This window comes from Mus caroli, unplaced genomic scaffold (assembly GCF_978045245.1).
Source record: "Mus caroli unplaced genomic scaffold, Mus_caroli_1 scaffold_12, whole genome shotgun sequence".
Classification (NCBI taxonomy): domain Eukaryota; kingdom Metazoa; phylum Chordata; class Mammalia; order Rodentia; family Muridae; genus Mus; species Mus caroli.
This window is the reverse complement of record NW_028227267.1, coordinates 101,774,946-101,789,399: the sequence shown is the minus strand read 5'-3', so window position 1 is coordinate 101,789,399 and position 14,454 is coordinate 101,774,946. Positions and strand designations below refer to the sequence as shown.

General features: G+C 33.6%; 1 protein-coding gene across 9 annotated transcripts in view; it reads left to right on the top strand.

The window, feature by feature from the left end:
* Nucleotides 1-10,921, top strand: part of Rbm26 (RNA binding motif protein 26) — a 71,311-nt gene extending 60,390 nt beyond the window's left edge. For 4 of the 9 annotated variants that reach the window (XM_021181443.3, XM_085828838.1, XM_021181441.3 and 1 more), the window contains 3 exons: nucleotides 1,686-2,849; nucleotides 3,444-3,502; nucleotides 7,209-10,920. In XM_021181443.3, coding sequence (XP_021037102.1) covers nucleotides 1,686-1,775 — 90 coding nt within the window. In that variant the 3' untranslated portion in view covers nucleotides 1,776-2,849; nucleotides 3,444-3,502; nucleotides 7,209-10,920. Of the gene's footprint in view, nucleotides 1-1,685; nucleotides 2,850-3,443; nucleotides 3,503-7,208 lie in introns of all 9 variants that reach the window. The other 5 variants (XM_021181442.3, XM_021181437.3, XM_085828837.1 and 2 more) reach the window with 4 other exon arrangements.
* Nucleotides 10,922-14,454: the final 3,533 nt, after the last annotated feature.

Genomic DNA, 14,454 nt, shown 5'->3' with positions numbered 1-14,454 from the left:
CATTTATAAAAGGTGATTTTCTTTTAAATGGCTGTGATTTTAACATAATACTTTTATTCCTGAACCATATTCCAGACAGGGGAGATCAGATAAATGCAGACAACTTATATTTTCTGGATTAATGAGAAGAATTGTCGAAAAAATAGCATGTGATATATCAATTTTCAATTACTGTAGAAGATAATAATTATTCATTAGATTTTTATCCACAGGAAATCTTGTAGTAATATGTTAAGTTCTAGGGTATTTATTTTACTTAATTGCTGTATCAACATTTCAGCCTTCTTTTAAAATTCATATTGCTTTAGTTCATTAGAGTGACTACCTGCTATGTGGTAGATTTTGTGATAGGCACAAAAATGAATAAGACACGGTCCCTATCATCAAGGAGCTTATAATCTGGAAAGGAGGGTGGTGGCAGAGACAGAAGACATAATGACAGCAGATAGGCATACTGATGTGCCAAATGCAGATTTGAACAACATGCTATGGGAACCCCCAGGAAGGAATGATTGTGTCTGTCCATAATAATCTTAAAGGTCTATTACCAGTAGAACCAAGCCCTGAAAGATAAAATAGTGTTCTGTAACCTATGTGCTGGGGCTAAGAAAGTAAAAGGCATTTTCAGAGGAGTTCTAGCACCAGGATAAGTATGGCAGAGTGCAATGTTTCCAAGTAACACTAGCCACTAGGATAAAAGGTATGGCAGGATAAGAAGGGATAGCGAATTTAAAAAGCCCTCGAGACAAAGACTTAAACAATTCTCTTTTGTTTAATCATGAAAAGTTATAGAAAAAAATTGAAGAAGTTAAAAAATAAAGGTAAGGTAAAGAATCTAAAAGATTGTTTCACATTTGTTAGATTTCCATAATGCTGCTTCATTTTGTTTGCAGAGCATTTCAAATCTGTTACGCATATCCATAGTCAAATGGAAGAATAAATGTGTATTTGAAACTCATGTACATGATTTGTCATTTTATATTTTAGATTATACCTATGTCCTTCAATGAGTTTGAATTGAATGGGGAGAAAAGCAGGCGAGCTCCTGGTATTAGGTATTTTGAAAAGTTTGGGAAAGCAGCCTGAGAAGCTTTTGTGAAGGGAATGGGAAAAAGACAAGGTTTTTGCTTTTGTTTTTCAATTTCTTTGTTTAAAAAAGATATTTATATATAGCAAAAAAAATAAAAAAAAGAAAGAAAGAAATTGTAGTAGGATTTTCATAAGTGGGTGAGTGTTGAGAGTTAGGGTAAATCAGTGAAATGTATTCCTTTTAAAAGGAGCACTGAGCAGTGTTGTGAGCAGAGCACGGCATGATTTGTTAGCGAGGAGAAGTGGCATGTATTGAACCTCACTTTGATGTTTATTGCTCACTTCATGTGTGCAGTGAACCAGGTACTGTAGAGAGGTGAGATGGACAAGGATGCTTTACTTTGTTCTCTTAAGTGTTCTAGTTATAGAAATAACCGTTTGTGTTCAACTCTTGAGAGTGAACAGTGTTTAAAAGTGTTACTTTTTTTTCTTTTCTTTTTTTTGTTTCTTTTCTTTTTTTCTTTCTTTTTCTTTTCCTTTTCCTTTTTTCTTTTTTTTCTTTCTTTTTTTTTTTCTTTTTTTTCTTTTTCTTTCTTTTTTTTTTTTTTTTGTTTTTTTTTTTTTGGGTAAATTCCTAAATACATCTTAACCTAAAGTTTCAGGAAGAGTCTTTGGTGGATGACTCATTACTTCAAGATGATGACGAAGAAGAAGAGGACAATGAATCTCGTTCTTGGAGAAGATGATTTGACTGATCATTGATCTACATATGCTAGAGCTCTACCTGTGTTTCATTAGTATTATCTAATGGACTGTTACATATTTGTAAAAACAATTTTTGGTAAAATATGATGACGATGGATTTCACAAATAGATAAAAGAAGAAAACTACCTTCTGATCTTGTATTTTGAAGATTGATGTTTGCATTTTATTTCAGTAAACAATTGCTAAAGACATCTCAATAGGACATATGCAATGTTTTTATTACATACTTCTATTGAACATTACAGAATTCTTTGGGTTATTTGTAAATTAATGAATAGATTTGAATACTTATGACCCAATACTTGTTATAACATAGAGGATTTTGTTTTACTCCAAATAAGGAATGAATTTGCATTTAAAATCTTAATGAATGTTTTCAAAATGAATAGATGACATAGTATGCTAACTAAAGTCTCCAAGTTATGTATTCATAATACTGCATAGTAGTATGCTTAGGCTTTACTATGTATTAGCCGTTTGTTGGATTTGTGTATGTATTTTATCACATGGGTGTTAATGATAATGGTGTATGACTGCTTTACATATGAGTCCTATGCATCTGGATGCTAAAAATAAAGTGGAATGGTCTCTTAAAAGAAAAAAGAAAAGAAAAAAAAAGCAATGACAAAAAAAAATTCATGACAATGTTCCTTGATTTAAAAAAAGAAAAAAGAAAAAGAAAAAAAGAAAAAAAAAGAAAAAAAAAAAAGAGAAAATGAAACAGACCATTCCAGATGGTGATCTGCCTTCCCCCTATCAAAAAGAGCTATAATCACTAAATAATAATGGTTACTGGTACCTTTACAATGATGTGCAATCCAATGTTTAAAACTTATACCACCTCAGTTTGGTTTGATGATATAAATTTTCAACAGATGTCTTAAAATTTAAAAGCAGGCCGATTAGTTTGGAAGCAGACCTCACGTAGAGCTAACATTTGGTGACTAAGACAACTTCATGTTACATTTTGGATGTATGAAAGAAAACTTGACCATTTGAAGATGTATGAATAAAGAAATGTACTATAGATACTACTTTAGGAAAACACTGTTTGGTAAGTGTTCCAGTCTGATATTCTAAGTGTGCATTTACTATACTTTTATAAACATCTTTCACATTTGCAACAATACTGTGATTTTTTTTTAAGTGGATTTCTCTAGCACGTGAATATAATTATTGAAAGTTAACTCTTTTCAAGATATATATTCTTTGTAGAACAAGGGTAGGAGATTACTAGGTTACTGTATCTTTTCAAATCTTGATATTCAAGTATCTCTGCTTCTCAAGATTATAGTGATTTTTTTTTTTTCTTTTAAACCACATTTTAACAAAAATACTTTCTTCCATTTGGGGACCAACACAACCAAAAACTAATCTCACCAGTACCAGTCTTTGGCCATAATATAACTTGTGTCTTCTCCCCCTTACACTTGGGGTTATCGTTGTTTTTTATGCCAATACTGTTTTATAGAAATGTTTGATTTGCAATTACTACACATTTATATTTAAAATTTCAAGCTCAGATTCCATTTGCTAAAATAATGACTTTAAGTTTACTTAGACTGTGGTATATTTTTATGTAGTTTCTTGTATGTTTACTATGTGCTATTCTGATTCATTAGGTAAGTTTGTTTTCTTTTCTTTTTAGTAGTCGTGAAAGATGCCAAATTGGCAGAGGCTCACGTTCCTTCTCTTTACACCAAACAGGTATTATAAAGAAAGCAATCTTCCCAAGGCCACTTAGATCTCCGTTCTAGTTTTGCCTTTATGGTTTGATGATAGTTTCAAAATTTATTATAAATTTCCCTAGAAATGTAACTGAAATTACCAATTCTATTCAGTTAAGCTCATAAATGCTTATCAATTTCCCTAGCCTGAAATTGCCTAATAACTTAAGAATTTCAATATTTTAAGTTGGTGCTTTGAAGGAATCAGAAGACCAAATCTGAGTCTTTGGTCCTCTAGTGTGAGGATTGCATATTCCCAGGATTCACTAGGTTCACAGTTGGACTTTTATAAGCACTAATCTGCATTTTGTTATAGATGTTAGGGATGTGTGGCTATTGAGTTTTAATTCATGAGTGTGTTTCTAAATACTAGTATTTTATGTACACATATTTCTTCATTTAAAACATAAGATACCTTTTAAAAGTAGATGGTAGTTCTTGTTTTTCTAATAAGAAAACAGACTGTTAGAAATGAAGTGGTTTACCTAAAGTTATAGTAAGTGGAAGTACTGTATTTTTAATATAAGCATTTTGATTTTAGTACCAACTTTATAAAATTCATAGTGACCAAGTGGAAGTACTGTATTCTTAGTATAAGCATTGTGATTTCAGTACCAACTTTATAAAAGAAAAAAAATTGCAGAACTCTGCAGCTGTGTCCTTCCTAATTATTGATCAACCATGAGATTGTGATAACCATGATAGTCTTTACCTCAAAATACTGCACAGAATTAGTAGACTTCTTGGTCTTTAGGCAGTTCATGTTTACCCTTTTAAAAAGCACTTTGTTCATATCTCTGTTATAATATTTAATGTTGTACTATAATTTATCTGGTTTATATGTCTGTCTTCCCCGACTAGATTGAAAGCTCCTCCAGGAAGGGGACCATGTCTTATTCATCTTTTTATCTCTAGTGCTTATAGTAAACCTGGCTCATGTGAGCACTTAGATGTTTGTTGGATGAAATAATGAATGAATGGATATTTACATTTATAATAATGAGGTTGACAATTACCTCCCTTGTTAATTCTTATCAATTTTCTAAAAATCTGATAGTCTCCTCAGTCACTGGGGCCATTTTATAAAATGATAGTGTTATGTGTCACTTCACAGGGGTTACAGGTAGCGATGGAGGTAGATACCTAGAATCAAATCTGACATTTTCCCAGCTCAGGCCTCTAGATTGTGTAATATTAAGTAAGTACTATAGTCATTTCCAGGAGTTAATTTATCTTTTTATAAATTAGAGTACTTGGTTAGAAATGCTGAGAACATCAATCTAGACCATCTTACTAAATTGGTGCGTAGGTGACCTAGCATAGAAAACTAAACAGGGATTAATAGATTTAGCTTTTGTTCTCATCTCTGTGTTTAACTCTATAGCCTTAGACAGGTCTCTTGCCTTATACAAAGTTTGTTCCTTATTCATAAAATGAAGAGAGATGGACTGAATGATCTCTGTTACATCTCATGTTCCATTTGATTGTAAAACAGTTTTATATATAAGCCAGTTACTCCTATCTACTGTTTTTCTCATCAGCGGTAACAACTTAGATTTGATTACCATAGTTCATACACTACCTCTTGCTAAAGTTTTGTATATATGTCTCCAAATGCTTGCATTTGCCAGCACAAGTTGCATTTATCCTATAACATGCAAGTAAACATCTGTATTTACACGTTCTTCCTATTCCCATTTATAGCTTTTCTCTTTGCTTACAAACATGGTTTTTTAAAAAAGTATTTACCTATTTCCTTCTTTTCAACAAATCAAGGTTTATATCTTTTTTTCCCCATCTCCATTCTTCCACAGTATTCTACCTAAAAGTAGAACCCCTTTTAATTCTACAGCTTTTCTGATAGGTTGGCTAGTTTATTGTACACACATGGTTATCTGGTTGTACAAAGAGTTGGGAGTGGGAGAAAGACTGAAGGCGATGTAGACTGGGGAAATTATTTCTGGTTAAAAGATTGATTAGGATTACCTCAAGGGATGGTTGTCACATTGCATATTTTTTTAATCTCTAAACAATGTTTTAAATGTTATTGGATAATTGAAACTTTTTTTTTTTAAAAACAAATAAGTAACTGTTGCCCAGACATTTAATGAAAGCTTGTTGCAGGAAATAAAAGTGTTCCATGGTTCTGTTTTATTGTAATATGATCAAATGTAACAAAGCAGTAGCTACTATGAAGATAGAAAGACTGCACTGTTTTAGCTGGTTACTTGTAGCAAGTATGGACTAACCTTCATTGAAGAAAGTATCTTGCTAGCAGAACTGTTTCCTGGGGTCCGAGAGGGAGGAGGGGCTGTCTTCCACTTTATTGGCAACATTAACCATTGGGAATAATGACACAAGAAAGAAATCAAACGTTTGCCTGTTTGATTTGTTGAAATATTAGTGGCTGTATCACAGAACTATGTAGATTTTATCAAAATACATCTCTCCCCCATACTGAATATAGGCTAGTTATAGAAAAATAGCTTTAGCTAATTAATTAGTTTAACATTTATATAGCTATCTGTAAGTCCCATAACCCCAAAAAGTCAGTTAAGCCTTCAGAAGAGAGTTGTTCTTAGAGACGTTCTGGAATACTCAAACTCTGATGTGTTTCCTTCTAAAACTCAATAACTAAAAATGGACATTTACTAACATAGATTTTAAACCACCAGTGTACAACCCAGTATCAAATCCCGAGAAGTCAAAAAGAAGACATAGTTCTCTGAGATAGTAGAAGCTCACTTTTATCTATCCCTTGAACTAAAGAGCAATATGGATCTAGTCTTGTAGAAAAGAGTGCTATTATTTTTTTGTCTCATCATATGTACACTTAGGTGGAACACAACCTTCTAAATAGATGCCCAATTTTCTTAGAAAAGGGAAAAAGTTGCTGGACATGATTGTTTCTATCAGCTATTTCTAATGAAAGTAGACATGCTTAGTAGAAAATATTGAATGTGATAATAAACCTTTAGGTAGCCTGTTAGTTTTTTTGTGCTTGTTACTTAATAAATAAAGTATTTTCTTTTTCTTTTATATCAACTTTATATTTGATCTTTTCTAAATTTCACCTCTGTTTCTTTATTTCATCCACCACTCATCTGACCATCTACAGTTAGTCCTCCTCCGTACGCAGGCACTGTCTCATTATGTGTTCTTTTTGAAAGTTTTGTTGTTGGACTTGGTGCTTGCTGTAGAATTTTATGTCACATAGGATGATTAAAAAAACTAAACGATCATTGTTTGGAGCTTAAGAAAATAAGGTATTTTTGTTATTATCGTTGGGACACTTTAAGAAATTTGGTTTTGGTTTATAGTGACTTGAGGCTTGTACATGATTTTTAGAAATTTCTTTGCCTACTCACAGTTCTATGTAAAAATACCACCTGACCAATTAGTAAATTTTCTCACCCCAGAATTTTAATAATTGCTGATTTATATATAGTGCTGTGATTTCAACACTTAATGTTTTCAGAAGCCATGATATAGAGGGGTTTTGTTAAAGTCACTTTAGCCTAAAGGTAATCTTTGATAAAACTTGTCTGTAACTTTCATTTTGATTCTTTTCATGTAGATTTTAAAAATGTTTTATTAAGTTAGAGATAGTTCAATACTGTGATTTGAATTTTGGATTCTTTTTATTAATATATATTTTTTTAATAAGTGTTTTCTTTTTCCACCAGAGAGAGAACATCACTGCCTGAATTTAGCTTTGTGACTACATGAGCAAGCCCTGTTTGTCCTGTCTGGAGACGACTGTTAATAATAGCATCTTGTCATTTGGTTTGCTCTCTATCAATCTGAATAGATGTTTACATGCACCGTGATGACCATTCTATCTTTACAGTTCTGTACAAGTCCATCTGAGTCCAGACGTGTATCAAACGTGTGAGGTTTATGACCTTATCTAGAAATGTTTTCTTCCTGTCATAGCAATTCAATTTGTAAAACACCTTTAAGGAACAAGGCCTTTTAATTTCCTTATGAGATGTATTATGTCTCAGGCAAACTGAGAGATATGTTTGGGAAATCTATAAAGCCATGAGAGCATTAACTGAACAATTTAGAATGAAGAAAATGAATTAAAAAGTTAAACATAAGTTTGGCTTTAATTTTTTTTTTTTATTTTTAATTAGGATAGCCACTAAAAATTTTGAGCCGACTGTAAAGTACTTGTTACACACTGTAACTAACTTGTCTCTTTCTTGTGAGTATGCTGATTTGATGGAACTGCCAGGGCCACTGACTCCAGTGCATTTTTTTGCTGTTCTTAATTCTTCAAAAACAGGGAAAATAATTTCATTTCTTTTCAACTAATAAATGATAACCTATGGGTTCTAAAATTGAAAACCATCTATTAAATTTGTCTAATTTATACAGTTTTCATCACTGTAATCAAAACATCAAGACAATCCTATAAGCAAGGGGAAATAGTGTTACATGTTTATTTTTAAGGAATAGTTTTCATTATTTATAAGCAATATAGCTTAAACTTTACAAAGTATAAAATTAAAGTCTTCACTGTAAATATTAACAAATTTCTTTTTATAGCATACCCAAAATAGTTTTTCACTAAGTTCTTTTGAGTAGTCCTTTGTAGATTATTAGGGGTATTTGAGAAGCCTAATGTGACAGCCACTCTTACTTCGAAGAGTCCAAATTATATTGATTCTGATTTTTTTTTCTATTTCCTTTAAGTTCTGCTCAGTCACACTTCCTTCTACAAAGCTGATACCTGCAAACACTTTTTCCCTCTTGAGTATGCATTCTGATTGTCTTCATGAAAAACAAGATGTGACAAACTCATAGTCATATATAAGTGATCTGTCTTGATCCACATCGATTATACATGGATGGTTAAAGGAAAAGCATGTATATTAGGTAATTAATCATTAAATAATAATTTGGATAGCCAACAAGGCATTTTGTTTGGTTGTGCCCCACCACATGCCCACTTGTGTGTGTGTGTGTTTTTTACAAATTGGCAGAGAGCCATGAAGTATTCATAAATGTTTAATCAGACTAGTTGATATTTTTTCATTTTCAAAAAAGACTTTACAGTAGTAGTGTTATAGCTGCTTAATTTAGAGCCAAAGGACATTGTCTGAAGAGACCATACCTGCCAGTGACTCTTTTGATTTGTTCATAGGTGAATGCTACACACTGTCACCTTAACTAATCTTGCCATTGCTTTTTACTTTGCTCTTGAATTAAAAACAAAGCAATCCAACGTGGAATATACCCTTGGGAATCAGAGGTCATGTTGATTTCTCCTTAAGATCATTGCCTTTTTTTTTTTTTTAATTGTTGGTAGATTCAGCTGGTCAGTTACATTTAAGTCCCTATAAATCAGCTAATTAGAGATTCTCTTTTACATTTTTCTTGAATAGACTTGTCTTGGAGCTACGTGTACATAACTGTACAAAATCATTTTTGTGTGATTGAATGGAGCAGTTTACCTCTGCATGATTGCATTATGGAAGCCTTTTATAGATCTTTATATTTTTCAATATACTTAGATTTTACAATATTGGTCGCTCTAGTCATGCTATATTTGTTTTTTTTTAATAGAATTTATAAATATTTATGCTCAAAATACAGATCAACTAAATATTTTTGGTCTTGTTTACAAGATAATACTTTAAAGTGATACAGGCCCCTCAAGTGTCTTAGGAAACAGTCATTGGTGCTATAAAACCTTTCAGTGTCATTGAGTCTGTTGTTTAGTCTTTGCTAGGCTTTAATCTATTATCGCTTACACTTTAGCTAGCAGCAGAATTATAAAGAGGTATTCGTTAGAGTTGGGGTAAGAGCGCAACCCCATTAGAGAACACCTAATAATTTAAGAAAATGATGCAGAATGACTGTATCCTTATTTGTGCCCAGCTTCTCCCAAAAGAAAATAGTTTATTTTGATAAGAGGGAGGCTATTACTTTGAGTAGCATTTAAAAATGATATACTCAAGCATGTTTTCCCCTCATATTTGAAATGGAAACTTTTCTAGTCCTAAAATTATGAAATTTTACTTTGCTTTAAACTCTCATCTGTCCTTCCCTCAACTGAAGGCAGAGTATTTCATACAGGTATTTACAGAATATTTGCTGAGTTATAAAGAAAAGACTTATTACATTGTACTCATTGTACTAGTTTTCCATTACTGTGTATTTGCTGTCCTGCCCCGAGATTTGATTCCAGCACTTAGTGGATGTTGGTGAGAGACACAGGGAAGCATCAGCAGAGCATCCTCCTCATCTACGCTTGCTATCGATCCATTCTCAGAATCCAAATCTGTTTGAGTGTGATAATACTTCAGAGCATACTGTCTGGCACACGATTTCCTTTAATAAGTGATTTATTTTAACTCAGTTTCTATGAACTGTTATTGAATCTGAAAACACCAAAGGAGTCTTTTCTTGTCTGAAGACTGGGTTGTTCCAGTGGTTAGCACCTGTGCCCATAATTATCCCATTTCATGAATGCGTGTTGGCATGGGGGAATTCCCTGCTCTTTGAGTGGAGCAAAAGTAACTGGTTAAGCTGTAGCAGCTTCCTTGTTTATTTTTAAAAGTGATGATAAAACTTGAACTGAAAAAGGTAAAACTTGAACTGAAAACTACTCTTGTATGCAGAGAATGTTTATAGTGAATGTGTTTATGTGGGTTGTCAACACTTCTATTATTTATAGTTGAATTATGTTGTTTATTAAATATCCATGTTTATTATTTTTATATTTTGAAATTTAAAAAATAAAATAGTCTTAATAAAAACAGTTGTTAATGTTTTAAAATTATGGTATCTCTTATAACAGTTATATTTACATGCTTAAGGTTTAGATTCACCATGCACACACAGTGGAGACTTCTGACACTGTTAGTGAAGAAATAGCCAAATGTTTCCTCTTTCACGCTCTACCCTCGGTTCCCACTTGAAGTTCTTCAAGGTCAGCCATGGTTCCAATGTATTATCAGCCTTTGCCCATGCGCGTGCAAACCTCAGTTACATTTTCCCTTAGTTCCTCCGGCTTCTATACTTCTGATTTTCTCTCTTTTTTGGTCTGGTAGCCAAAAAGTTCTTCCTATGTTGCGTGATAAGTATAAAAATACTACAGTGATGACTAAGAGTAACTTCCATAGAGTCTGAAGGTGAAAGTATAGATTAAATGTGTTCAGTAGTTCCTCTGATGGGATACAGACCCTTTCCCTCCTTGTCTCATGTACTTTCTTTCCCCCATAGTCAGCATGTTGTTTTCATAGCTAATTTTCTTACAAGGATTACATAGTTTTGTGTTTTACTATTAGCTATGCATCTGCCACCTAGAAAAAGCTCCATGGTAACCTGTTTACTTGTGACAAATTCTGGGGATTAAAAGTACATCTTTATCTCAAAGGGCATAAACTTTGATGATCTATATAGAGGTTAGTTTTTATTTTTTTCTTTTTTATTAAGATATTTTCTTTATTTACATTTCAAATGTTATCCCCTTTCCTGGTTTTCCCTCCAAAAATGCCCTATCCTCTCCCCCTTGCCCCTGCTCACTAACCCACCCATTCCCGCTTCCATGTCTTGGCATTCCCCTACACTGGGGCATAGAACCTTCACAGGACCAAGGGCCTCTCCTCCCACTGATGACCGACTAGGCCATCCTCTGCTACATTTGCAGCTAGAGTAATGGGTCCCACCATGTGTTTCTTTGGTTGGTACTTTAGTCCCAGGGAGCTCTGGGGGTACTGGTTAGTTCATGTTGTTGTTCCTCCTATGGGGCTGCTAACTCCTTTAGCTCCTTGGGTACTTTCTCTAGCTCCTTCATTGGGGACCCTGTGCTCCATCTAATGGATGACTGTGAGCATCCACTTCTGTATTTGTCACACACTGGCAATGTAGAGGTTAGTCTTTAAAGAGTAAAAATTCTTAATAAAAATGGTGCTTAGTAAAATTATTAGAATTTGCAGCTACATACATGTAAACACCCACATGTACATGCACACAAATATATATCCAGCCTTGTTAGTATTTTTAAATTATATTGTAACTTTCCATTTTACCCAAAAGTATTTCTTTACAAGAATGGACTTTTAGCCCATTTCTCTTTAGTCTTTTTCAAAATTACATGTAATTGTATATCTTGGAGAAGTTAGTTTAAAATTTGGATTATGTAATTTATACTTTTTTGGTTTGTTTAGCAATTTAATCCCTCAACTATGAGAATGAAGTAATTTTTATTTGGGTTTCATAGTGCAAGCAGAGCACCCTTCTGATTATTTCTCTGTGACATTTCTCAGCTGCTTAAATATACCAGTTGCTGAACCTAGAGATATATTTTACATTTGATCTTTTATGAAGTATGGGCATGTAGTTTTTTGTTTTTTTTTATTATAATTAATCATTTTATTTGTTTTCATTTCAGATGTTATTCCCCTTCCCGGTCTCCCCTCCACAAACCCCTCACCCCCTCTGCTTTAGGGGTCAAAATATAGTTTCTTTGCATTTCATTGGGACTCATTAAATTCATTTGTTGACTTTACAATAGTAAGCACATTTTTTTTCTGTACCTTGGATCTTATTCAGTGAAACTATATTTTACACAACATATAGTTGCCAAGGTTTTTCATTTTCTTGGAGTTGGCAATTCCTAATAATTTTATGATATTAAACATTTACTGAAAGATATGGTAAATGCTCATTTTTATTCAAATAAGTGATAAAATCCAGCTTGGAATTTCTATTTCTAAACCATATTGTTTTCAGGAGTACACAAAGATCTGCCAAATAAAAATTTGTTACTAAATTTTAAAATTTTTAAATCTTCCAATCTACTTTAATTTAGAAAAAAGTTGTGTTTTTACTGACGTCTGTGCCGAGACACACACAGCGTGAAATGGTGAGAGAGGTAACTAGTAGATGCGTTGCATAGCAGTCTGGTTTGCTCTTCTGTTATCAAAAGAAAAGGCTGTTTTGTATTGGTGTTTCTAGAGATGAAACGCAGGGCTTTGGACATACTAGGCCACTGCCCCACTACTGAGCTATATTTCCAGAGGAAGCAGTTTAAAATAACTTTATAATGTAATTTATTTGGAAGAAATTTTCTTGAAAAATCCTATTTTCCTTGGTAACTATGTGATGGTAATGTTTTTTATTTAACCAGAAATGGGAAAACTAGCATGTAGTATTGTATGACTGTGGTTTGGGTAACTGAGGGTTTGTGTTGTTTTACATTCTCTTTCTGATTCATGGTATGTTTTAAATGTGTTATTGGGGTGTAATTGCGATTGCTAGCAGTTTTGAGTAGGATGACAGCATAGTTGTATATATCCAAGGCTGATACAGAATTTGGTAGGACTTGATATGTTATCTATCAATGGGAGACAAGTTGCTGGACATTAAACTCAGTGGTTATGCCTGCTATGAAAGGCTACCAGCAATTGAGCTGCATCCCAATCTGTCTGTTTTATCTTTTTTTTTTTTTTTTTTTTTTTTTTGGGAGACAGGGTTTCTCTGTATAGCCCTGGCTGTCCTGGAACTCACTTTGTAGAACAGGCTGACCTCGAACTCAGAAATCCACCTGCCTCTGCCTCCTGAGTGCTGGGACCAAAGGCGTGTGCCACCATGCCCGGCTATCCCTGTCTTTCTTGATTGTGAGATTTAGAACATGGGGTTAATGAAGAAGTTGCTTAGTGAGACAAGGTACAAGTTACATTTTTAAATTAAATTTATAAAACTCCATAATACTTATGAAATCGTTTAATGTTCAAATATTTTTATTCCTCAGATCTCATTTAAGGAAGTATCACACAGAAAAGTTTAGAAATTATACATGAGATTGCTATAATAGAGTGTAAGAGCTGTAGCAATTTCAATAAAACAGATGCTTGAAAAATTATGTAACGACTGACCTTACTGATTGTAATAAACTTCTCATGTCACTTGTAATAGGGCAAAAACTCCATCTAATACGTGTCTTACAGAAATCTGCTTTATTGTGTTTTAGTTACAGGAATAATTCTTTTGTTGGGATACAACCTCCACTTTGTCCTCTGGAAGAGTAGAGACCTTGTTAGATGTTCAGGATAACAAGAAAGATATGAGGTATATAAACTGTATTGTGAAAGCTCTGTTTTAGATTGAAAGCTGCCTGGAAATAGGTACTACAGTTTTGTTTTTTCAACTTATAAGCTTATTAAAATTTCATGAAAAGGAGTGCACAAGACGCACATCTCTCTAGGACCCTTGTTCTCTTCCTGGGACACATTGGAGAGAGAGCAGCGGGTTGTGAAGTACCACTTGGTTTTGCATTGCCTTTATTTTGGGTCTCGCCTCACTGTTGCCCCCTTGTCTTGAACTCCTGGACTGAAGGCATCACTCTGCCTCAGCCTCTTAAGGAGCTGTGACTGCAGCTGCATGCATGGTCACATGGCGCTTTTTACCTTCTCTGCTACGAGAGTACTTGAACATATAATTTATATTGTTACATTTAAAGCATTAATGCTGTCAGACCTGTTGCTAAGGGTCAGGGTTCCAGAATCTTAACTTGTGCTAAATTAATTAATATGTGTTGGTTGGTTGGTTGGCTGGCTGTTCTTGAATTTGTATCAACCTTAGTGCTGAAATTACAAGTGTGTCATCACATCGACTTAACCTAATATAATTGTTTCTGCCCAGTTAGACTATTCATTTTCCAAAGTCCACTTAAGGACTTTGTTGTATATGGTTCTAGGTAGCTTGCCACAGTATTCCTCCAGATTCTAATAATGAGGGAGTTTCCTGCTGGTTGTTGCTGCACTGCATATTAGTTTCTTTTGACAGAAGAGGTCTACAGCTTTTTACAATACTTTGATGATTTGAACTATATTTGCATCCCTACATTTTACAGGTCTGTTTGCTACAGACCCTTTGTCAGTTTCAGCATTAATTGTTTTTCTAAAAAGTGTAGTC